At 36.0% G+C, this 27,277-nt stretch overlaps 1 protein-coding gene across 1 annotated transcript in view; it reads right to left on the reverse strand.

The window, feature by feature from the left end:
* ABCA12 (ATP binding cassette subfamily A member 12) overlaps window positions 1-27,277 on the reverse strand; it is a 163,525-nt gene that overhangs the window by 65,227 nt on the left and 71,021 nt on the right. Inside the window, exons 9-19 of the mRNA XM_042948706.1 lie at window positions 23,040-23,115; window positions 19,287-19,405; window positions 18,106-18,212; window positions 11,511-11,767; window positions 11,306-11,418; window positions 9,958-10,082; window positions 7,937-8,110; window positions 4,439-4,603; window positions 3,904-4,114; window positions 2,810-2,949; window positions 897-1,016 (exon numbers count right to left, since the gene is read on the reverse strand). Of these exons, the coding sequence (XP_042804640.1) occupies window positions 897-1,016; window positions 2,810-2,949; window positions 3,904-4,114; window positions 4,439-4,603; window positions 7,937-8,110; window positions 9,958-10,082; window positions 11,306-11,418; window positions 11,511-11,767; window positions 18,106-18,212; window positions 19,287-19,405; window positions 23,040-23,115 (1,607 nt within the window). The remainder of the gene's footprint in view (window positions 1-896; window positions 1,017-2,809; window positions 2,950-3,903; window positions 4,115-4,438; window positions 4,604-7,936; window positions 8,111-9,957; window positions 10,083-11,305; window positions 11,419-11,510; window positions 11,768-18,105; window positions 18,213-19,286; window positions 19,406-23,039; window positions 23,116-27,277) is intronic.

A 27,277-nucleotide genomic window follows, 5' to 3' on the forward strand; every position in this document is an offset into this window, starting at 1 on the left:
GTAATTATAACTATGCGCTGATTGTTAGTCAAAACAAAGACTAAGCAAGGCATCTTTGGATATGATTTTTCTGACAAAGTTGTATGAACCAAATCCTTTATTCTATGTTTAACTTCTTGAGCATGTTTTTAAGAAGGACCTTTTTTTTGCAAATATATTTTAGCTCTCCATCAATTTTCCATGGGCCTCTCTCAATACTTTGATATGTAAACCATTCTCTCTTAAAGTTCCTATGTTGCATCCTTCCTGCCAGTTTTCTCTTCTCCAACTGGTAGCTGGTCTGACTCTGCTGCTCCATTGTTAGTTCTCAGTAGCTGTTTGTGATTGGAACATTTGCCCCACATTATTTTCAACATCTTCAGAAAACCCTACATCTTTTGCAAGAATTGCAAATTATACTTTGAACCAGTGCACATTGTATTTGAGTTGCATTGTCAAATCTTTACCCTAGAGTGCTGTATGTTTCAACCAAAGAATTCCCCAAACTGAACATTCTTCTCCAGAATACTAGTATTTTTAGGAACTCTGGTTCTGTTAAAATAGCAAAAAATAATTTAAAGTGAAGGGACAAATAAAGAAAACACATTCTAAGTAGTTTTTACAGCATTTCATTTTTGGAAAACAAGATTTACATCACTAGTTAGGTCTCAAGTTCAACCTGTAAAATGGCTTATCTCTGAATTACAGATACAGAGAGGATGCACCACAGGAGGTGAGGATGATTAGGAATGTGAGAGATCGGTTATCCTGTCTCAGACTTTCTCTCTGGAGGACAGGAAATTTAATCTATTGGATACGGATTCCAAGTTACTACAGGCCCATTGCCATAATGAGGATGATTAAAATCTTAAAGAATTATAATTCCTATGAAGAAGAATGACAGAGCTGTCTCCTACCTGGAGCATGGGAATTGTCTGGTTTAACAGGTGGAAGGAATTCATGAAAAGTGGTGAGTTATCCATCCACTCTTGAGATTTCTCTCTTAATTCCGCCAGCTGCCTCAGAGTTACATTAGACTTAAAGACAAAGAAACAAAGACAGATCAGGTCCATCACTATTTCTCCTACATCCCAAAAAGGTATCATAAGGTTATTTTGTTATACAACTTTAAAGAAACAGTTCTAAAAGGTAGAGCTAGTAAAAAAAAAAAATTGTCAGAAATTTCCCACACGGTCAGAAGTTTTTAAATGACAGCTTTTATAGGGTCAGGATCACTTTTAAAAATTCTGGAAAATGTAGGGTTTGCTTCAGTGTCCACAGTGAATTTACAGTCAAAATGAAAACATGTCTTCTGGAGTTCTCACAAGTTACTCATTTTTTCCAATGACACATTTAACTTGACTACTACAGAAACATCCTAGTTCAAAGATATGAGGAGAATACTCTCATATACTGCTGGTGGAAATGGAGGTGTTACAGCCTTTTTTGGAAAGCAATCTGACAACAGACATTACATAAAATACAGTATTCCTTAATCCCTCAATCCTGAACAATCATTTCATTGAAATAAAAATTCCACTGCATAAATAACATGCATGAGAATATTTGTTGTTATATTATTTACATTTGCAAAAACAAAAATGAAAACAAAAGGAAACACTGGAAACACAATAAATGCCCAACAATTGAGGATTGGCTGAGTAAATTCTATGGTATGAAAAAGTTTGCAATTTTCAAGAAGAATGAATTAAACGATGCCAATTGAGTTAGAATTTCCACAAGGTATTGTTGTGTGAGTAAAGTAATACATAGAAAAGTATTATAATGTAACCTCATTTTAATAATGCAAGCAATGACAAAAAACCTTGCATATGAATGTATGTATAGTATCATGATCTATAAAGAATTAGAGAAATGTACATAAATGACAAAAAATCACATCCTTGAATACTAAAAATTGTAAGTTACATAAAAGAAAGAATAAGATCAAGAGGAGAGAAAAAGAGGAGGTGAGAGCCAAACAAAAAGGAAAGACAAAAAAATGACTACACTTGGAAAATAAGCAGGTAATGACTTCACTTATGCAAAATTATTAGGAGCACATAGTCAATAAAGCAAATTAAATATTAAAATGCAAACAATAAAAACAAACGTCATCCTAGAAACCAGTGATGAACTCATGTCCATTTTTATACAGACCTACAATAACGTTATATTCACCTAAACTATGGTCTAGTGACCAAGTAATGGTAAAGTGGAGATTTTTTTCCTTCCACTCTATCATTTTAAAAGTATCAAATTTATAATTCAAATCATTAAAATTGCAACTTTCAAAGTTGCAGGGAAATGTAATTATGATTAAGTTAGGTAGATGATAAGTATAGTGACTATTAATAATGTTGTATTTCTCGACGTCTATCTTTCATATAAACATAACATGTTGAATTGTACAACCTAATGTGAAGCCAATAATTTATAATTTAGGGATTGTTTTTGTTCAAACTAGTTACATAATGCTCTAATATTATTTTTTTCTAGTGCCATTATTTTAACATATTTGAAAATTAGACACCAGTGGTAGAAAAATTTTCTGCTTTTGGAGATAAGTTGAAAAATATGAGATCTTGCTTCAACTAACCTCACTCTCAAGTGTCACCCTGGTTCATTTCTCTTCAAAGGGCTACTAAACAATCTACACTGTTTACACATGTACAGGGCAGAATCTGAGAATTACGAGTTTCAGAAATCCAAGGGTAATACTAGGTAAGATATAAAGAAATCTGAGTCAACTATAGCAGATTTGGAAGCTGACTACTTTAAAAGTCATCTTAATACTTTAGATAGAAACTGTGAGTTATAAGGGTCAAACCTTTTCCATTATTGCCTTTGTGATGGGGGTATATGGCGCGTACAAAATTTTTCCCAACAACATAGGTTTCAGGAAAGCCCAAATCACAGGTCCAGCAGGCATATTAATGATGTCTTTATAAAGGGAGAAGCAAAATGGTGCTGGAAGGAAAAAGTGAATAAAATCCATTTAGTATGTGTATCTAAAATCTATTTTCTTATGGTAAATTGACACAGATTATTGTTATTATGCCCACAGATGCATGTCTTATACTTCCTTTATTATTAACAGTTGTGAAGCATCTGGTATCAAAGTAAGAAAGTGTAGTAACAAATCTTCTTTAGGTATGAGAGTTTAACCCAATAAGCAAGACTATGATAAGTGATGGCATTTGCCAAGAGGAGTTAGAAAGGTTTTGAAAATCACATTTCAGAATATCTTCCAACCAACACTTAATTTAAAAATCTATATGTTTGTATGCAAAAATATGATACCAGGGTAGTACCAGATATATGAGTTGTTCAATAAATTTTGAATGAGTAAAGAGATGAATAAATGAGTCAATCCAATTGCACGAATATACTAAACATTCATATATCACTTGGAAGAGCTCAACTGATGGAATTTTGCATCCCAAGTAAACGGCGTTGATGTGCTACTAAGCGTTTATGGTTCTGCTGCATTCACAGAGCTTTTCTACATGTGAGACTAATTTCTAATTCTCAAAAGTTAAGAAAAATGTTGAGTAAGCAGATTTAAGGCATGTTTTTGCATTATTTACTGGCAAGGACAGTATAGTTGTGATGGACAAGTTCTCAGTGTTGTGACTCAGAAGCTAGACTGCTGAGCTCAGCTCATAGCTCTGATACTTCCACGTTGGGAGACCTTGGCCAGTTACTTAAGTCTGTCTGTACCTCAACTCCCCTAAGATGGAGATGCCTACCTTCTAGGTTTGCAAAGTGTGGGTCAGTCAATGTGCAAACATGCCTGAAGTGTGGGAAGTGCCGTGTAAGTGCTGGGGAAAATTAACGCATCATTTATTATGAAAGGTTAAGACACAGTGGACAATGTTGTTAGGAGATGATGTCACTGTGCTAATTTTGAAGTATACTTACTGGTATGTGTGGGGATTCCATATTTGGAAGCAATCTGTTCTTTGCTTAATTTGTAAGTCAAAAAATCCTTGGTGTGGTTGCCTTTTCGCCTTTGAGAAGAGGGCAGCAAGGCAGTTAAATATTCAGTGGTGATCCCCTGGGAACACAATGCTTGGGAGATGGTGCTAAATGATCCTTGGGGTGTGTTCATCCGGTTGCTTCTGTACATTGCCTGGGAGATAAAAATCCACGATTTATTAACATTATGTAGCTATAAGTGCTGCTGAGGACAATACAGAAGAAAACCTGGTAATGCTTAGAGTATCCTTATAGCTTCCATAACTCCTTTAAAACACGTATCCTAAATGTAAATGCAGAATGCTGAACCTCGCTAATTTAAGTGGCAATGCTTTCGCCAGACTAGAAGAGTTTCCCTGGAGGTGATTTTTTTGAATGTACTGTATTTGTAGCTGCATGTATTATAACTAATGTCAAATAAAAGTTAATATGACAAAAGGAATTTCCCAAGAAGCACATTACTGGGTGGCTTTCCTACCTGTGTTAACGGAACACTTCTGGGCAGATGCATTTGTTTCAGGGATGACATTTTATCCAGCAGCGGACGTGTGCCGGAAGCCATCTGACTGAGAATCTCTTTTAGCCTCATGAAGAGTTCTATCATCTTTTCTACTGGCTTTTGATCTTCCCTAGGGAAAAACACCTAACGGGAACAGAATAAAAATAAATGATCTATGTGGAGACATTGGCACCTGCACTCACTGTTGGTAAGAATCTAAAAAGTTATAATCACTGTGGAAAAATTTTTGGAAGTTTATTAAATAACTTAGATATAAGCTTACCATGCAACCCAGAATTCCATTCCTAAGTATTTATCCAAGCAAAAGGAAAACGCATGTCCACACAAAGATTTGTATGTGAAGGTTCATAGTGGCATTATTCACAAGAGCCAAAAAAAAAAAAAAAAAATGGAAACAATCCAAATGAATGGACAAACAAAATGTACACCCTAAAACTAGAATACCGTTTGGCAATAAAAAGATACGAAATACCGACACATGTTGCAACATGCGTGAAATTCAAAAACATTATACCAAGTGAAAACACACACACACACAAAGACCACATATTATATGATTCTGCTTATATAAAATGTCTAAAAAAGGAGAATCTCTGGAGATAGAAAATAGATTAGGGGCTGCCTGGGCTAGAGGTCAGAATGAGAAGTGACTGTATATAGACACAAAGTTTCTTTCTGGGCAGCCCCAGAAAGAAGTATTCTGGGGTTGACGGAAGTATTCTAAAATTATGTGGTAGGGGTGCCAGGGTGGCTCAGTTGGTTGAGTGCCTGACTCTTGGTTTTGGCTCAGGTCATGATCTCACAGTCTGTGAGACTGAGCCCCGTGTCAGGCTCTGAACAGATGGAGTAAAGCCTGCTTGGGATTCTCTCCCTCCCTCTCTCTCTCTGCCCCTCCCCTGCTCATGCATGCATGCTCTCTCTCTCTCTCTCAAAATAAATAAATGAACTTTTAAAAAATAAAATAAGGTAAAATTATTTTGTGGTAATGGTTGCACAATCATTGAATTGGACACTTCAAATAAGTGAATTTTACAGTATATAAATTATACCTCAATAAAGTTGCCTAAAATAAATGATTTTAAAAGTCATAAAGGCAAATGTCAATTACACAATTCTTCATGTATGCTGTTGCTCAAAGATCATATAATATTATCCTTAAAATCAGAAAAACCCTGTCAAAAAACTCATGTGATTTATCAGGTTTTATCACAATCCCATAAAGCTCTTCTGATGCATGAAGTGATACTGGAAATGCTTTAAAATTTTAAAGTAACTTCATCCTCTGATTCATTTCACCAACAAACTTTGATTGAGTGTCTGCTATGCTCCCAGCATGGGTGAGGTGATGGGTATATTGGGTGGTACACAAACTGACATCATCCCTCCACTCAAGAGGCTTTGGTCTAATAGATATCAAACAAATCAATAGACAAAAGACTGGGGGAATATGAGGGGGTACAGGGAGTTTAGCTAAGAATCAAAAAAGACCTTTCTTTCCAGTATGGCCCTGCAACGGAGAGAAAGAACAAACCAGAGAAAGAATAAGCAGAAGAAGGTTACAGGTAGAGGGAAAGATGTGTGAGGTCCATGAGGAGGGACAGTTCTTGACACGCCCAAGGTAGTCAAAGACCACCATTATGAGAACAAGATGCAGTTGGAGAGATATCTTGAAGACACAGATACCTCATTAGCACAGCTATTAATTACAGTCATGTTTTTTTCTAAATTGAAATCAACATTTCAGTTTTTCTTCCAGTGCTGCCCAAATTCTTGGCATTCTTACACTGATGTGAAATAAATGGACTAACGATGACTAATTTTTCGTTATTTTTCTTTGCAACACCTAAAAGAGGTAGGAATGGTCTTCTGCTTGTCAAATGTACATATTTAACTACTAGACTCAACAAAAAATGTTTGGTTTGGTATCTGTTCTGCAGAGGCATTATAAAATAAGAATTAAAATTTTAGATGAAAAAAATTAAAAAATAAAATTTTTGATGAACAGAATTAATAATTTCACTTCATATGCATTTGAAGTCATAGTTTATGGAACATAACCATTTGTATAATTACTGGGTATTTGCTGAGTGCCTTTATGGGCCTGGCACTATTCCTGGCATTTGAAGTATTGGGTGGTTCCACATAGCAGCTATGGGCCCAAGGAGACACCATGGAGGAAAGAGAATGTCACAGATGGGAAGGGGGTTTGCAGATTATGGGGATCCTGTAGGATCTGGGGGGTTTACCTGAATAGAATGGGGAGCCACTGGAAGGTGATGAGCAGAGGGGTGGCGTAATGTCACTTAAGTTTTAAAATGATCACTCTGGCTGTTTAAGAATGGTAGGGAAGGGTAGCAGTGGGGAGGTTACAAGTGTGGAGGCAGGGAGTCCCAGTTAAGAGGCCAGCACAGAAGGGGTGCTGGGTGGCTCAGTTGTTTAAGCATCCGACTTTGGTTCGGGTCATGATCTCATGGTTTGTGAGTTAAAGCCCCACATGGGTCTCTGTGCTGAGAGCTCAGAGCCTAGAGCCTGCTTCAGATTCTGTGTCTCCCTCTCTCTTTCTGCCCCTCCCTTACTCACACACACACACACACACACACACACACTCTCTCTCTCTCTCTCTAAAATAAATAAACATTGAAAGAAAAAAAAAAAAGAGGCCACCACAGAAAGATAGGTATGGAAAATGATAATCCAGAACAGGATTACTGATAACTAGTCCTAAAACATTTCCATCCCCTTTTCTATAATGTCTCAACAACATATGTCACCCAAATTGCTTCTGGTTCTTCTTACTGTAAAGAGAAAAACACTTTTTGCAATGTTTTCAATAATATGTAAATATTTTTGATCTAGTATAGATGTGGGTGAACATAGATGTTTAATTTTCTTATGTTTATATTTTTCTTTCAGTTTGGTGTCACATAAGTACTTATAAAGCATGCACTTATTGTAAGATGAAGTCATTGCTGACTTTTCTAAGTTCTGATAATGATCCATTTATTTTATTCTACTGCATGAGTAACAGTAGCCTCTTTCTAAATTGATGGAAAAAACACATACAAATTTTTAACACCAAACAAATCTCCACTTTCTTAAAAAATTTGCTTTAATCTTTATTATTCTACCAAATTAATGCTTGTTCACTGTAAAAATATACACACACACACACATTTGTATCTCATACTTTAGTATAATATATATTAAATTTAATACCTGGTCTTGGATATACAAACTGAGAGTTAATAAGGCAATAATATTAATTTCCCCATTTATAAAATGTGCAAATATGTAGCATATGATCTCTAAGGTCCTATTTAGCTCCAAAATAAAGCTATAATTCCAAAAGCTGTATAAATGGATCTTATTCATTAGAGTATCAGAGAGCATACTCATGTAATCAAATATTTTTATTCTAAACTGCGAATATAAAATATTTCATCAACAGAAACTTGCCTTGTATGTGAAGTTGTAAATGTCCAAGTAGTGCAGAAGGGTGAGTCCAATGAGGTAAGACTGACGGGATCTTTCTGGAACAGACAGGCTGCAGAACTCCTTCATCACATCCTCCATTTTGGAATAGGTCATATTAGCATCACAAGAATGCAACCAGAACACACGAGAAATAATCTGCAAGTTGGAGGAAGAAAAATATTTTAGCTGTGAATCCTCTGAGAGCTAGCTCTTAAAATAAAGGTTTTCTTTACTCTTAGACTTCACTTAAAAATATGATAAATTGTCCTCCAAATAAAAAAATTTTTTTTTCTATTTAAACCACTAATCACCACCAATAAAACTATAGACAGCTCATTGTCCAGTGGAAAGCTTAAGAAACAAGATTGAGAAAAAGAGTCAAAGAAGTGTCTGTGATGATTCTGAGATTTCTCATTTGAACAACTGGTTGAATGATGGTACCAAGAATTGATCTGGAGTTAAGTTTGGGAAAAATATTAGCTTAAGGCTCATTTTCCCTATAAAATTTACTTAGTTTATTCAAATTGCATTTCATTTTTAAAATTATTTGAAGTTATAATCTTATATAATAATCTCAAGGTATCTCCATCAAGAGATAAAGGGCAAAGAAAAAAAACCACCTAGAATTGGATAATAATATGAATCAACTGTCCTGGGGAGTAATGGTATGTGAAAAGTGAGGCATGAACATGAGAAGACAGAAGTCATCTCTATTGCCATTGAGTTGAAATCAAGAGAAAAGTTTACAAAATTTCAGATTGTTGAGGGGCACCTGGGTGGGTCAGTTAGTTAAGCATCCAACTCTTGATTTCAGCTCAGGTCATGATTTCACGGTTTGTGAGTTCGTGTCCTGCATTGGACTCTGCTTGGGATTCTCGCTCCCTCTCTTTCTGTCCCTCTTCCCCCTCTCAAAATAAACATTAAAAAAAATTGTTGGAGCTTTTCTCTCTTTCCTATTGAAAGTAATAAGAATGTATACTCCCCATTTACATATTTTTGTTTACTAAAATGAACCTGCTCTTCAGAAGCCAAACACATTGACTGCTGAAATTAGATCTTAGGATAAAATGAGCAAAAGGTGAGATCAAAGAGAAAAGGTCAATGAACTACTATTTGATAGAACAAGAGAAAAAAAGGGAAGGCAAAGCGGTTTTAATTTTTGTATGAGGGAACCAATGAACAGGACACAAGCAAACCTACATTATTTCCCAAAAGCAGTCTTAAAGCCTTTCCACAAACTTTATCCAATATGGGAGAATAGCTGCACTGTGCTTAGAATGACACACTCTGTCACATGTAAGTTCTGAATGGATGTGGCCTTAAGCTCTGCAGTTCTTTCGGAAAATTTCTATGACATTTTCAGACAATGGACTTGGAAAAGGGATAAAAGAAAAGACAGTTCAAGTGGAAAACCCTATTATCAGCCTATGAGGAAATGACATTATTCATTTTCACACGAAAACATCTTTCCTATACCTACAAACTTGCCCAGAGTTCTCCGGATTCTATCTGTTTTACATACTATGCCTTGTCTTGCTTGAGACTCTTAAAAACCAAAGATGAGTATTCGTTTCAACAAACTGTAAATGGTCTGGTGGTTTTTTCTCCCAATTAGATCACTGAAATCTGACTTTGATGTCATCATAATAGACTGTGCAAATTTATCTCAGAAAACATGATTGTGATAGGAAATATGAAGAATTACTGACGGCACCACTTATTTAAGAAGACGATCTAGGTGCAAGGAAAGGGAGAAGACAAAGACAGGAAGAGGAAGGAAAAGGAAGACTAGACAGAAAAGACAAGACAGTGATAATCGTCTTGCTTCAGGATTTTTCTTCTAACTCCACTTAGGAATTTGGACCCTAATTTTATCATTCGCATGGAAAAATCACCAGATTTGCATGCAACTTCTCTGTGTTTTACTGAGAAGTGCTTACAGATACTAAACATCACTTAAACTTGTAAAATCTGGCTGGAAGCACAGACCTATTGCACCTTACCTCAGCTCTGCTATCAGGGATAGGAATGGCCAGCAGGCTGTCAACACTCCTACTGGACATTCCTGTTGTTCTCCTCAGTTCTTCTTTCAGCAACTCAACATTTTTAAACATTTCTATTAACTGACCTACAAGGAAACAACAACAACAAAACAACCTCATATGTTGGTTGCAATGTAATTCTTTTTAAGTCATTATACTAACGTTAGAGAAACCTTCTAGACTAAAACATACATTCAACGTATATGCCTTGTGTCAGGAACAGATGTCTCCCAGTCTTGGCAAACTCTGCATCTTTAGGATCTATTTCTATCTGATTTAGACTTGTTCCTATTATGAAATCATTGACCCAAGGTAACAGATTGCTCTGGGTTATAAATTTTCCTTAGGTGTCTACAACACAAGGTTGATTCAAAAAAAAAAAAAATGATTTCCTCACAGACTTTGATCACATAATGCACTAAATATACATCCCTCCATTTGATTTAAAACATCACACAAATTCAAAATGCTTTTTAACCTCAGATCATATAATACTGTCAACTTAGGACAGGTCTGCTAAATCTATAACATAACACTGCCGGGCATTTTTCCTTAACTTTGCCCAGCACACTAGAGTTTATAAAGGAGATTTAATAATCATTACCTCACTTTTAAATAGAATGTTTTTAACTTCAAACTTTTTTAGGACAGTGATTATAATTATTTCATATCTGGGTCATTTAATGCATAACAAATAATATTTTGGCTTTATGTTAGCAGATTATAATCTCCACTCTGCAAATATCCTTTGATTTCTTTATGAAGTTTCCCTTATGCAAATATACCCTCTTTATTTTTGGACTTAGTGCCCTTCCAATTTTGTGGCTGCCTGTTGTCCAAAACTCTGAATGCCTTTCTTTTCAGTATTGAGGTATTATGCAAAGAAGAAACGTATTGCATGATGCATCATGCTCAGAATACTAATAGAAGGTTCTGAATTGAGATTTCTATAGACAGCAGCGCATCTTTTTTATTTTTTAAATCAGATTATTTTCCCAGAAGTAAATAAATTCCATCCTAGCTAATGCACTTTAATATATCAGAGAAATAAAAGGTGAATGGTTTAACTAGTTAAAATTTTGAAGATCTTTTTGCTGTGAAACCAAATTTCCCTATTTCATCCTCTGCTGGCTTTCTGTGTGTTTATTTTAGACAAGTAACCATATTTGAAAGCTTCATATTTCTCATGTGTGAGGGCAGATACAAAGTATGTTTGGTTGGGAACTTCAAAAAAGCCTTTCTTAAACTGCAGCATGAGAATCACATGCATTCTTATAAGACAGCACTTAAAATACGGATGGGGAAACACCTCGTTTTTCAGAAGCATCTGCACTGTTATTGACATGCATCATGGCTTCTATGGTCGGCATTAACCGTGTGATATTTTCCAAGTAATTCATTTGCAATGCCTGTTCTAGAAACCTGAAACAAAGCAGAAGAGAAGATAAAGCATATCCATAATTATTTGAGAAGGGATTTCTTTCACCAAAGAAAAAGGCAGTGCAGATACTTACCAATCCATATTTAAATTAATTTTGCTTGGATCCCCAGTAAGCAAATCCCTCAGTTTCTTAGATAGAATATTGTCACGGTACAGTAAGTTGGTTGCTATTTCGGTGCCAATCTCTGCTGCTTCAAGGAGCTGCACATGAAACGCACTTTCTTCACATAGGTTCCCAAAGTTCATATCGGAGAGCTGGCACATTCTCTCTATTGAACTGAAGGTTTCAGATTCACAAAGAAGTTCGGTCAAGTTTCGAAGTTGAGACAGCTTTCCAGAAGAGAAAAGAAGTGAGAAGTAGATTGGTTACATTATTATAAATATTTGGTAGTTGAAAATAGACAACCAACATTGATTTACTTCAAAAAAACAACACTGTGCATATGTGTTTATTTAGTTAGCATTTGGCAAGTTTTACCACAAAGCATTATTTCCTGTCATTTGAGGTTTATTATTTTCTTTTTTTTTTTTTTTTTAATGTTTGTTTATTTTTGAGAGAGAGACGGAGACAGAGCACCAGTGGGGGAGAGACAGAGAGAGAGGGAAACAGAATTTGAAGCAGGCTCCAGGCTCAAAGCTGTCAGCACAGAGCCCGACTTGGGGCTTGAACTCACAAACTGCGAGATCATGGCCTGAGCTTAAGTCAGACACTCAACGGAATGAGTAGCCCAGGTGCCCCTAGATTTATTATTTTCTTAAGAATTTATAAAACTTTTGGACCTGATAGGCCTGTATTTCCCAACTGTACTCATACCTTGTAGATTCAAAGGTTAAAAAGATGTAGTTCAGTTTTATCTCACTGAAATCACAAATACTTAAACTAATTTTAAACTAATTTATATTTTACTTTGTATTTTAAGTCATATGGAAAAGCAGAGAGCAAAGCAGGTTTGGCTTGGAACTTCAAAAAGGGTCTTTTCCTCATACGCATTAGGATAACTAGTATATGTAAAAAGGAAAGAAAGAAAATTATAAGTGCCGGGAAGGATATGGAGAAATTAGACCCCTCGTGCACTGTTGGTGGGAATATAAAATGATGCAGCCACAGAATGGAGTTTCCTCAAAAATGAAAATAGAATTACCATATGATCCAGCAATCCCACTTCTGTGTATATACACAAAAGTATTGAAAGCTAGGTTTCAAACAAATACTTACACGCCCGTGTCATTATTCACAAAAACCAAGAGATGGAAACAACCCAAGTATCCTCTGACAGATGAATGGATAAACACATGGTAGTACATACATACTATGGGATATTATTATTCAGCCTTCAAAAGGAAAGAAATTCTGACATATGCGACAACATGGATGGCTTTTGAGGAAATTGTGCTGTGTGAAAGAAGCCAGTCACGAAAAGACAAATACTGGATGAGGTCACTTAAATGAGGTATATAGAGTAATCACATTTATAGTGGCAGAAAGTAGAACGGGGGTGGAGAGAGGCACAGGAGTTATTGTAATGGCATAAGGTTTCAGTATTACAAGATTGAAAGAGTTCTAGAGATTGGTTGCAGAATAACATGGATGTATTTAACAAGACCGAGCTGTACAGTTGAAAATGGTTACGGTAGTAAAGTTTATTTTACGTGTGTTTTACCACAATTAAAAAAAATTTAACTGACAAGAAAACAGCCTTTTACAAACTACAGCATGTGAATCACATGCATTTCAATAAGACTGCATTTAAAATATGGATGGGAATACACTTGGTTTTTCAGAAGTGTCTGCACTGTTTTGGACATTAATCGTCTGCCCTCTTACCTACTGAGGGAAACTGGATGCCTTTGTTCTGTGAAAGTGCTAGAAAGTTCTGTCATGCTTGGAAGCTACCCTGGAGCTATTCCTTTTAAGAGGCTGAATAATTTGGAGCAACATCTCAAGAAGCAAATATATGTGTCATTCATTGCAACTCGATTTTCAATTAGAAGTTGCATTTTGATAGAAATGAAATATTTTATGATACAGGCAAATAAATGTTTAGGGATGTTTCTTTCCATATATCAAATGGGAAAGATACAATGATGTCTTAGATGAAAGATTTATAGTAACTGCATGTAGGCAGTAGTAATTAAACACTGATCATCCTAGATAGTAAATATCATTGGTCTATTTTTTACTGTATTTAATATTCTCATTGACTGCTGGCTTAGAACTATCTAAAATGTCCTCATGCATATTAAACTTCTACTCACTTGTCTTATAGCTATGAGAAAATTTCCATTACAGGCCCAATTGTTTTACCAGCTATTTTTGGTACCATGCTACCATGTTTGCCACTCTATTCCTTTCTTTCCAAATACTAGACATGATTAACCTTTTAATAAATAAAACCAAGCCTCCCTGCCATGTACTCCAGTGGCTTTTAGTGATTTTTTTTAAAATAAAGTTTATTTATTTATTTTGAGAGAGACAGAGAGTGTGAATGGGGGAGGGGGAGCGAAAGAGAGAGAGAGAGAGAGAGAGAGAGAGAGAGAGAGATTTAGAATCCCAAGCAGGCTCCACACTGTCAGCTCAGAGTCTGACATGGGGTTCAAACTCATGAACCATGAGATCATGACCTGAGCCAAAATCAACAGTCGGATGTTTAACCAACTAACCACCCAGTTACTCTGAGTTTTAATGATTTCTTAAAAAAAGGATAAATACCGGTAGCCCAATATATTTGTTTCAATCGAGCTTTGAGGGCATAGTAAATGTCAATGATTTTTACTTAGTAGAGACCAAATATATTTTTTAGTTGCAAGTTTAACATACATGTATGAGAAACCTGTAAAAGTCTATACAGTGTAATCTTGGCTTGATAAAATATATAAGTTAATGAAGGAGAAATTGGAAATCTAACCATGCTACTGAAATAAAATTGGTTCTCTGAAATAAGAATTTAATTCAGGGTCAATGATGTGGAATGCATTGTGGGGCACATCTATCAAAGAATAACCCAACGGTCATTTAGTATTTGTCATTATTTACTACTTTCTTCTAAAAGCAATACATGCATTAAACATTTAGAAGCTTCATGGATCATTAATAATCAATCATAAATTCAGAGAATTAAAATCCTCTCTTCAAAAGTATGTGTCAAATCTAGAATGTAGGTTTGTCAGCACCTCATATACAGTCCTTCTCTCCTTTGTCATGACCCTGGTCCACAAAGTGAGTAAGTGCTCAGATCTAAACTTTAACAATGAGCCATAACTAACTCCAGGTCCAGCTGTGACTGAATTCCCCAGGGCCATGGTCCCCAAATGCATCTGAGTCAGAAATGTAAGCTACATTTAAATAAGACTTCAAAATATCATAGGCATAAAAAGGATAAAACAGCAATGCTCCTGGGCCCTTGGCAAGTAAATGCAGGGGAAAAGGAACCTATTTAAAAATTTAAAGATGTTACAATAAAAATATTGTGTTGCCCACATTTCTGCCCAACATGGGCAGAATATCCACTTTACGTATAGTTCCCCAACCAGGAAGTTAACCTCCCCACAATGAAGGGAGTAGAAAACACAAAAGCTCAAGAAGAGTGCAATGTTAGGGCTAGAAAAGAGGGGTAGGAACAGAAGAAAAAGTCACCTTTGAATGGCAGGCATTTAACATTTTGGAGGGTCTAAATCTTCTTAGAAATACCATGAATAAAGTTTTGGAATGGGTAGGCCTTGACTGTCACAATTAAGATACTAATTACCAGAGAAGGCAAAGCAGGGAATTTAAATCATCTCTAGGAATTTGTCTTCATTCTTTCAGTTACATGTACTGAATATTTTCCCCATGTCAGACTATATGCCAGGTGCTGAGAATACCATAGGAAGGGATGTTAGCAATGTTCCTGACAGAGCTTGTAGTCTTGGAATGTATGGATTCTGTCAATTGCAGGTAGCAGCCATGCTTGTTGTAAATGACAATGGATTTTCTACCCAAGGGACAGGATTGCAGTTTATTTCCACATCTGTGGCTTTTAGAACATTTTTTATAATGTAACCCTCAACAGGAGCAGTATATCCAAAATGTGGATGCTGTTTTAAATTATTCTTACATCTATTTCCCATTCCATTAGTGTAAATGATTGAGAATGTGTTGTTTCAATTTCCCTGCTGTATATTTTGTGCTGAGCGGTTACTTCACAAGTTGAGAACTACAATGAATAACTGTCCTGGTAACACAGTTACATCACCAGAACTCTTTACATCACCAGGGCTCTACTTTAACACCCTCATTTGTTCATACATCCATGAGTTGTCTTAAGCATCTACTATGTGCTTGATGTGGGGCTTTAGAGATGTAGAACGCATAATTTTATCAGAGTTCACACTCTAAAGCGATGGAAATGGACCTTATTTATACAACAAACTATAATGTGAAGTAATAAGTTCCAATAGCCAGAAATCTGTTATCAGACTCCTCTTTCTTATGCCTCACACCTCACTGGCTGCCATGTTGTGTCACCTAACTTCCTATAACACTCTTGAAACTGTCGCTTCCTTTTATTCTCTGCCACTGACATAGTGCAGGGCCTCACTTTCTGCTTAGGTTACTGCAAAAATCACCTACTTGGCTTTCCTCCAATCTGACTTCCATAATTTTCCTAGATAGATCTCTTTCTAAAATGCAAATTTCATCTTCAAATGCACAACTTTCCAGATCAGATTCAAACTCCTTGACTAAGTCAAAAGAGGCCTTTGGGATCCGGGCCCATTCTCTCTGGAGCCGCCTTTCCTTCTGCTCCAGCTGGACACATGACTACAGATAACCTGTATCTGTCTTCAGGATCATACCTCTGTCTTAACAAATGCAGGGCTCTATGTCTGGAATGTAGGACTGTAACCTAGTCCTACACAGCCTGCAAGAGTAAGCATTATCTCCTCTATGAAATGTTTTCTCCTCACCTCCATCCCCTATAATCAGAGTTAAATATCCCACCTCCTTACACAGACTCCTGTCCATCCACATACCACAACACTTATCTCACTGAGTTGTAATTATTGGTCTGCTTTTCCATCTGCTACCCTGGATTGTTATAAGGACTTTGGGGTTAGAGATTATGTCTTTTAAATAAACAGATTAGTGTTATGGGACCACAGATGATGAATAGAATGAATGAATGGATAAATATTATGTGCACACAAAGCCATTATCTTGGTTGGGCAACAGGGAGAAAGGCAATACTCTAATATTGTAGAAGTGACATTTAAACTTGTCCTTGAAGGATGAGTAGGAATTTTCCAGATGAATGCATAACTTCCTTCTCATTTGCACAAACAAATTAAGATAGTGCTAAATTAAGTACATTAGAAATTTTGATTTGTGTAGAAGACTAGGAAAAAATGTATGTAATCTAACTAGCATACTTACTTGTAATACACATGGACATATGTTTTGGATGCTTGCTTAATTAGACCATGTTGACTATACAGAAAGTCATCTTGCTTGCCCTGAATAAACCAGTTCTAATTTTGCTTTATCCCTGCCTACATAAATTCAATTAAACTGCTGTTCTTACTAGGAAAACTGTTTTCAAATTTTAATAGGGTTATTTAAGAAATGAAGTGAATATCATAACTTATATAGTATATGCACGAACTAGGCAAAGAATGATAGATAAACATGAACCAACTGAAACCTCAGAGATTATAAATTTTTTTTCTGTTGCCTTCCCCCCTCTGTTTAATATCATACATCTTTTTTTAAGTTTATTTATTTTTGAGAGAGAGAGAGAGAGAGAGAGAGAGAGAGCAGGGGAGGGACAGAGAGAAAGGGAGAGAGAGAATCCCAAACAGACTCTGCACTGTCAGCGGGGGGCCTGATGTGGGGCTTCAACTCATTAACTGTGAGATCATGACCTGAACCAAAATCAAGAGTCAGGCGCTTAACTGACTGAGCCATTCAGGAGCCCTAAATATCATACATCTTAATGTGATTTATTGATTTCTGCTTTTGATGACAATAAAAATAAGGTTAGTCTACTTCTGAGATTTCTGCATACTGCTAAGTCTAAACATCAGCTTTTAAAATAAACTTTCATAGTTTTAAAAACTGAGGACATCTCAAGTTAGAAATTATATTTCGAATATTTTTTTGAAATTATGAAGCTTAATGAGATAGCTATATTATTAGTCATTCCTTTTTGTATGTGAATACTGTAATTAGGCTCTTATGGGTCATTTCACTCAGAGATATCTGTTAATTAAAAACAAAATGCCATTTTATAGCACAAAAACACTTTTGTGCCCCTTTTCTAGCATTCATCTAGTCAAAATAGGACCAATATTTATGAACATACAGATTTAAAATTTTAACTGAAAATACATCTTGGGGCACATAGGTGGCTTAGTCAGTTAAGTTTCTGACTTTTGATTTCAGCTCACATCATGATCTCACGGTTCATGAGTTTGAACCCCATGTCATTGGGCTCTATACTGACAGCAGGGAGCCTGCTTGGGATTTTCTCTCTCCCTCTCTCTCTCCGCCTCTCCCCTGCTCACGATCTCTTTCTTTCAAAATGAATAAATAAACTTAAAAAAAAAAAAAACTTTAAACTGAAAATACATCTTGCCAGAGTATTACAGGAAATGTAGAGGTTTATTTATTTATTTTTTCTTTCATGGCTTACTTTTGATTTCACGACTTCAGGAACTGAAGACAAGTAATCCTCATAAAAACCATTTTGAAGAAAAGATTTTTTAAATGAAATTATGGACTGCAGGAGTCTTAAATTTTCTGTAAAGGAAGAGAGAAGAGTTACCTTATGTGAACTGCAAGGTCATTTAGGGAACCCATTTGAAAAACACCTTTATCCTAATTTATTGCCAAGTTTTTTCTAAGATAATGGCCTCTTTCAATCTAAATATAAGACAAGTGAAAATTTAACCTTTCCTTGAACCATGCAGACTACAGAGTTCATTATTTTTAAAATATTCATAGATACTCTGCTTAGAGACAAAAATATTTCTAGCAAAGGTGCTACGCACTTTTGGCTCTTGTGAACTGAGTATGCTTTTATTTCTGACTTTTGGATATACTGTTAAGTTGAAGTGTTTGGGGGAGAATAGATTGTATAATCACTGTGACACAGACATGCCCTTCCCACCTTGATTAACTCATGGCTAGTAAACAAAGACCACACTTAAATACTTGTTACGCTATTTGCCTACCATTAGGTCTCAAAAAACTATTTTGGTGTGGGGAAAGTGAATGCATATCTCTAGAAAAATGTGAGAAAATTGATATTTTTCTTTAAAAAGGAAAAGAAATATTTGATTAAATGTCATCTTCATGGTTGTCTATGTAGGCAGAAAATTGAAAATACAGTGTGTAAGGGTGGGAAGTAAAACCAGTCTGCCACAAAAAAATCCTTTGTTTATGTAATTTACACCTGCTTTTAGAAGTCAATATTATCATTTCTCATTATTTTTTGATAACTAAGACTACTAAGGGCACAGAAAATGCCATGAAGGGTTAGGTGAACTCTTAATAATTCTAGAAACTTGGCAAGTATGTCTGGGTGGCCATTGTCATACTCTCTGTTACATGGCCATCATACATTAAGTCTGTCCAGGAAGCCAGGTGGTACTAGCAGCAGGAACAAAAGTAATAACGTATTAATAATACGTATTAATAATACAATTAGATATTCCCCTTATATATCAAACTACCAAACTGAAACTCATGCATATGGAAACTAAGATCTTTTAAAAGCTTTTTTCTCTATTTTTTAAGCAAATGTCTTAAAATACTACTTTATAATAGAATTAGAACCATAAGCAGCATTTTGACTACTAAGAAGAGTATTACCTTGTGATCCCCTGGCCAAATTGTCAGTGACATTTCTCACACATGCCAAGTAAGGAATATAAGGACTATCTGCTGATATATTTAAGAGAGCATCTTCAAAATTTTCCAGTATTAGAAGCCTATAGAATTAGAAAAGAATATATAAATTAAGTCACATAAAAATAGAACAAAGCTATTTTGTTGAGGTCATTTAAGCTGTTGGTTATTTGGCAATGGATGACTTGGGCATTGGTTGACTTGGGCATTGGTTGACTTGGGCAGTGGTTGACTTGGGCAGTGGCTGACTTGGGCAGCAGTTGACTTGGGCAGTGGCTGACTTGGGCAGTGGTTGACTTGGACAGTGGTTGACTTGCGCAGTGGCTGACTTGGGCATTGGTTAACTTGGGCATTAAAACACTATGAAGTAGAATATCTTCCTTCATACAACCTAAGTACACACTGGTTCTTCATCCTCTGAGCATTTACCTCTCCATGGGCATTACCATTATATTTAATTATTTTAATATCCAATGATAAGTGATCTTAAGATTATTTCTAGGCACATTCATATGAAAGAAAAAAATTACTGGGCTAGAGTTGTCAGATGAAGTATAGGACTCCTACTTAAATCTGAATTTCAGATAAACAATGAATAATTTTTCTTTTCTTTTCTTCCTTTTTTATTAACAATGAATAATTTTCAATGTAAGTACAACCAGTGAGTCTTGTAGATTTTCTTTTCCTTTTTCTCTCCCCCACATTTAAGTCTGCCAACCCCCCTCTGGGTCTCAGTTTCTTCTCTTGTCAAATGAGAGGTAGAGGGCTGAATTGATCTGCTAATCCCATCCACCTATAACATTCTTCAAATAAATTTAAATTTATTTAATTGTGATTTTAAAAATAGGGGAATCTAACAACAATGTAAGTTCCTTTTGTTTTCCTTTAAACAACCAATTCCGTGTTTTCAAATTAACCACTTTCAGGTTTTCTTTCACCGTGACTGGCATATGAGGAGACAGCCTAAGATTTCTGAGGCATAAGTTCACGTGAGTAAGTATGTGTGTGTTGCATATGCCCAGCCACTTCAGCTCTTAGGCTGCCTCTCTATTTGTTTTGTAACGTCTTCCCTTAGTGTCTCCGATTGAATTTTATGTACAGGAGAGATAGAATAAATGTCAACAGCTGATTTGGGGACCATCTGCTTTGCATCAAACTGCACAATACACAAATTAACTAGTTCTGTCAGATGTTTAATTTAGATTTTATTCAAATACTAATGGAAGAGACTTATCCTGGTGTAGCTAGAAACACATAAGAAAATGTATTCATTAACGTTAAAGCACTCTTAGGATATTTAGATGTGGGTTAATACAACCAGATCCTGGAAGAACTTTAAAAAGAAAAAAAACAAGAGCACCTGGGTGGCTCAGTCAGTTAAGTGTCTGACTTTGGCTCAAGTCATGATCTCAGGTTCGTGAGTTTGAGCCTTGTGTCGGGCTCTATGCTGACAGCTCAGAGCCTGGAGCCTTCTTTGGATTCTGCATCTCCTTCTCTCTCTGCCCCTCCCCCACTCACTCACTGTCTCTCTCCCTCTCTCTCTCTCTCAAAAATAAATATTAAAAAAAAAAAACTAAAAAAAGAAAAAGAAAAAAAATCTATGGCAAGAAAAGTCTCTAATTTGGCAGAGTAGAGTTAATTGGTCAGATAGCTAACCTCCATTTAAATACAGCTGATAGCCTCCACATAAAAAAAAAAAAAAAAAGTAACCATTTCCAAGCCCTCTTGCTTTTTCTTAGGCATTTCCCTGGCCAGACTCTCTCCTGCCAATACTGTCTTTCTTTTGTGTTTGTCTTTTTCTCTGTAGTACTTAGTATAGCACTGAGCCATTTGCATCCTAGTACAGTGCTCAATAGCAAAATACCGGTTTAACCTTCTAGGATGGAATGACACAAGGGATTCTCATGAATTTTCAAGCTTAAAATAGAAAAAGTAGAAGAGTGTTGCACAAAAACTGACCTTGAAATATCATCTAAGCCATTTCTCTTAGTTTCAGAAAGAACATTTGATTGCCAAGATTTTGATGATTGGATTTAATATACTCCCCAAATTAAGATTCCACATCTACGTGCCACTGCTTTAGCATAAGCATCCAATTATTCTTATAAACCATTTAATTTATGTGTCTTTTGTACATAATCCTACCTACTTTCCAAGAATGTTTGCGGTAAAAGATGAGTTTATGTGTGTGCATGAGTGAGCATGCATATATGCACACACACACTGAACGATACAAATAATAAACTTAGAACAAAATTAATCAAGATGGAGAAGAGTTATGAGGGAGAGATATTTCAAGCAGCCTTCTTTAGAAAATTCTTGACTAAAACAACTTTTATGCCAAATATTGCTACTCTGTGATTATTTTAAAGTGGGAATGGAAAGGAAGTCCAAAGATAAGAACTCCCTTAACTTCATCAATCTCAACAAGAGCCATGTTAAAAGTATTGAATTCTTCCTAATAAACTGTCAGCTAGCTATCAACAACTACACTGTGGAATTTGTGGTCTGAAGTGCTAGCATCATCAATGCTATGGATGCCTCAAGGCTCTGAGAAAGGTACCTGGTTTCAACAATAAGCATCCAGTTGTCTCAGTTCAAAGATTTTAAGAAATATATTTTTGATGGCTATATAGGGAATGTGTTTCAAAGACCTGCCTATTTGGAACACGGTGGTCTAGCCAGGGGGAAACTGCCCAAGGCTGCTGACTGCTCTGGAAGGAGCACTAGTAGGTTCAGCCACCGTAGAGGAGGAGAACGGTGGGAGCAGAAATAGGAGGTGGTTGTTTATGGAAGGGATTTCCCTAGAATTTACCCAGAGTTGACAGCTTCTCATTAAATGGTAGAAAGTTTATAAACAACTGCATAGATCCTATTTTAGAAAAAAAATGGCTAAAAATAAGTCCTACTATTTGATTTTATTTGTACAAATTTCCATCAGCACAGAAATATATCCTTTGGGACTAAAGTCAAACAATTTCAATAGTATAATTTATCAGGCCAAAACAACCTTTACATAACAGGCCATCTAATCCCTAAATTTGCCTTGACCTATAGGAATTTACTTCAGTCAGCTTCTACAGGCAACCGCGTGCATTTTCTATCATGATTATTACAGTTACTTCAGGGCACTGCTTACATTAATGGTCTTTAGAAGCCAAGGCTGCTGTCATTTCCACTGCCTATTTCTGAGACAACATATTTACATGCCCCAATAAGAGTACAAAATTATATTATCTATAAACAGTTTTACCTATGCGAATGCTAGGGAAGCAAACCAATTTTGTATTACCTTGACTGGCATGAGAAATACTGTGATTTTTCAAAACCAAAATACATCATGATATGAAAAATTGGATGCTTATCTGTCTTTCATAATGAAAGACCTTAAAGAAGTTGGAAACTGGACCTCTATCTAGATTTTCCTCAGAAACATAAGGCAACCAATCCAGACAGGACACACTGTTACAACTGAACAGGAGATGCTCATGCCGCATTACCCAAGGGTCACTGGGTAATATGAGAAAATAAGTCTTGACTTCACTATATTTCCAACTATGTCCTTTTCTTTGGTCAGTCAATAGTGAATTTTTCTGTTTCAAAGTCTTACAAATTGATAAAAGAATTATGTTTATAACTTGTGTTGATTGCTTATTCAGACAAGTTACCTACCAACTTAGAAACAGACCAACAGACCAACAGCAAAGAAAGACTTACTGTGCAGCCAGGCTGCTTGGGGATAATAACTGCCCATCTTCCTCACTCCACACATGTGTTGTGTTGCCAGAGCCACCTAAAGAAATGACATTTATATAGGTGAACACTTAACATGCTTGCTTCAAGGAAGTAATTTTCTTAGCAAAACATCATCACAGGTCAAATAAATGGGAAGAAAATACAGAAAAATCTGCAGAATTTTTCTCCAAAGAGTTTTACAAAAGATTTCTATGCTCTTTTTGTTGGAGACATTCAGGATATTTATAGGTAATAGATGCCTGCTAATCAGAAAACCCTAATGGTCAAGCACATGCATCTCTAAGAACTTCTTTCTCCATTTGTCAAAACATTACATTATTTTATCCTAAAAGCTGTATGCATAGATGACTCTTGAATACTATAATGCACATTGTCTACCACGTGATTTGTTAATCAAATGAGGCCAATTTCAGTCTTACAGGTCACTAGATTTTTTTGCTTTCAGTTGTCAAGAATATAGCCTTAGGAAACATCTGCTATCACTAATCTATATTTTCCATCTTTCAAAAAGCAGCCACTGATTTCAACTGAATGCAGCTGTGAATGCAAATTGGCTCATATTAACAGAACCATTCTGAGTGGTCTCAAATAATATGAAGGTTCAAAGTGTGGGAGGCAATCGCTAACTAATGGAAACCATATGGGAAGGTCTAATTCAACACTGTGAATTGCCCCTCGAAGTTAAATAGGTCTCTGATTCCGCTTGCCACATTACACTGTATCATAAAAAGAATAAGTGTGCAACAGAATTCACATGAAAAATTGAACATGAGAGTACTTTTAATGGCTACTGCATAAATAAAAATCATAAATCCAAGGCTTTCATTCAGCCCCTTTAGGGAAAAGGTATCAAGTCTTTCCATCTTCTCTGGAGACAATACTTACTCCCTATAATCCAGTATATTTCAGTGCTGGTATTTTTTAACACTAATCTAATCTCTTTCAATCAGATATTTTATTACTAGTAAGCATTGATAGTTCTCTCACTGTCCCTAGTTAGTGTGTCCTAAAGCCTTCTATAAAGGTCCTACTGCAAATGTATGCAATCATCCATACTTTTCTGGTGCTGATCACTGAGTTGATTTAAATTAGTATGGGCGTGAAAAAGACTATTACTAAATGAAAGACCTCCTTGTCCACCTCTGTATCAGTGATGTATGAGTAATGTTTGCACCATCCGTAGTATCTAGCACAGGGGCTTTTTCAGTTTTCCTGTTCAGCACAGCAGAATTTTCCGGTGCTCCACTCAAGGTGCAGCTAATATTACTGCTCTAGCGATAGCAATGCATCAGTGAGTTAAAGAACCGAGAATGAAGATACCCAGAATAAATAAACCTAATTAATAATGGTAGTACCTATTATTTCTTGGCATGCATATATAGAAGAATCAAGGATAGGTCTCTGTTGATATTTCTACATTGCAATGTAAAAGAATATAAACCATTTTTCCAAGATCAAATCTTGCTAAGTTTGAATTCTTATGTAATGCTGAGCAGGTTTATTGGCATTTGTATACTATGTGGTTACAGAGTTTCTCTTCCTCATCAAGCTGTTAAAATGTGTAACTAACAGAAATTTTACGTATCAGTGATCGACTTGGCCCTGATGTTGACTAGGGACATTTCCCCTGAACTATAAAATATCTTAGAAGAAATAATGTACTAAATAGGCTTTAATGAAGTGGAAACCTTTACAGGTCTTTAAAAAGTGATATTTTACTTCACTTCTGTTTTTATTTGTAGGATTAGATATAATTGAAAATGGTACCCACAGACATAGAAAGAAATCTAGTGCACAGATAACCTCTTTTCATTAGTAAAGATGGGTTTCTACTTCAAGAAGTAATTTCATATAATTTACTACTTTGTCAAAGAGCAAACTTCAATGAGTCACAAAGATAATCCCTGCTCTCAAAACTCGGTGTTTATAAATGGAAATACTAAAGCATATTAGCTGTGAGGCAGGGATCTTCACTGGGGCAGAGCTGAGAATTAAGACAGGAAGTTAGGGGACAATCTTTCTGTTTATTAGAATCTTCATATTTTCATGGTTGCTGAGAAGTCTCCTAAAGAAAACTTGAAGTGTGTTGGATCACAGACAGAAAGGTCTGTAAAAAGCAGAGTGGAGAGAGGAATGGGGGCATGCCTGTCGAAAAACTTCTGTGGAAAGGAATTGACATGGTGAATCAAACTCCACAGTGGCTGAAAATGGAAGCCGTTCTGAGGTCTGATGGTGGCAGGTACTTGCATGACCCCAAGAAATAGCCTGGAATCAAGTGTGTATGTCCCAGAAAGTAAATGTGAGTAAGGCCGTCTGGCAAAGAATTCAAGGCAACTGGCTCTGGGGACAGAGAGATCTAATCTTAGTTCAGCCACTTGCTGGGTGGACAGCATAGGCAAAGTGCCTAGCCTCCCTTTGCCTCAGTTTCCTTGTCTGTAAAATAGAATGATAATTCTATCTCATGGACTTATTTTCATGAGAACAGTGATTTAAGGTAGTAAAGCACTTAGCATTGACACAAAAGGTACTATCTCTTATTTTCCTTCTTCAAAAGAGTGGCATGAGATTTTCAAAGCTATCTGGACCCTGTCATACATGAGAACCCAAGCAACTATGCTACGAAACATCACCACACTCCAGCTTAACTGAATATAAAGCCAAAGGAGAAGTGTGTTCGTTTCACGGATATTGCCAGAAGTCATGAAGACCAAGCACAAGGTGGTCTGGGCATCATGGCGGGCATTTGTACTTGGGGCTAGAGACCCCTGCACTGTTGAACCAGGGTCACTGGTTCAGCTTTCAAGGACAAATTTGAGTTCCCTGAAGGATTCCCAGAAATACCTAGAAGAATTTTTCAAAGGCCACAAAATTTCTGCTCAAGCAGGTAGGGATTTGGGGTTAAGGACTTTCAGGAATTGATATTAATGCTACTACATTAATCCTCAGACTGATGAAGTCACAAGTATAGGAAATTAAAAAACAAACACATGTAAGCACCTCAAATTTTATAAGTAACAACACATTTCTCTGATGTATTTCCTTGTCAACTTGACTGCCCAATGACATGTTTTAATACATGCCCAAATCATTAGCATATTCACAGACATGAAACACGGCCACTGGTAAATATTGAAAACTGAGTTGTACTGTTCACCAGGAAAAGTGTCTGGATAACTCAGTTAATAAGAAGCGTTGCTTCTCTGACTTCTAGCAAGGCACTGATGAGCTTTTGTCCTTTATAAAAATGTTTTTAACTTTATCCCTTTACTTTATATAATTACAAGGTATGAATCTGAAGATGATAAGAAAGAGTGGTATGAAGAAACTTGAAATTCTCAAGTCTTCAAAATGCAAATAAAAAAATACAGAGGAAATAATTAGTGTTTGTTGGTGTACTGTCTGGTTTTCTGGCCTGGACTTTTTATTTAAAGAGCAAGCATTTTTTCCAATGTTTGTCAAGACCATTAAATGTTACCACAATCAATCTTGCAAACTAGTCATTAATTCTGTAATTGTAGATATAAAAAAATGCTCTAGCCTAACAGAAATTGGTTTCCAAAGTACGTCAGACTGTCCAATGAGAAGTCTTCGAAGAATATCAAAACCTGCTATTCATATGAAAACTGGTAGTTTAATGAGGAATAGTATAATGAACAATCAGCTTGTGACCTGATGCTCTCAGGATACTTGTAATCCAAAGGTAAAGTCTACATATTTGAAAGCTAACAAACTCAGCTGAGAAAACAGAATTCTAAACTCATTCAGAAGAGGTAAATGCTAACCAAACATTGCACTTGGTACTTCAAAGTAGGTATTTATTCCTTATGGCCCTAAATCTTTGCCTATATGTGTCCGTGTGTATATATATCTGTGTATTTCCATGTGTGTGGTATATAATGCTATTGTGTATATAAAGATGATATTTTCTGACTCACTAGTAACATGCTATAGCTTGTCTTGCTGGGAATGACAGCAGATTTATATCAATATTCACACTCTGATGTCCATCAAGTATTTTCAAGATGGCTGGTTGAGGGTATATTTTTACCAAGGAAAGATTCATCCTGATTAGAAAGCCAATATTTGGAAATGAGGGTAAAAATAGTGCAATTCAATGTAGGCTTTTGCTCCAAAAAGTAGTAGAAATCTTTTTGTTGAGGCTTGGTCCTAATATTTACTTTCCATACAAAGCATAAACA

The sequence above is a fragment of the Panthera leo genome, chromosome C1 (genome assembly GCF_018350215.1).
Source record: "Panthera leo isolate Ple1 chromosome C1, P.leo_Ple1_pat1.1, whole genome shotgun sequence".
Taxonomy (NCBI): Eukaryota; Metazoa; Chordata; class Mammalia; order Carnivora; family Felidae; genus Panthera; species Panthera leo.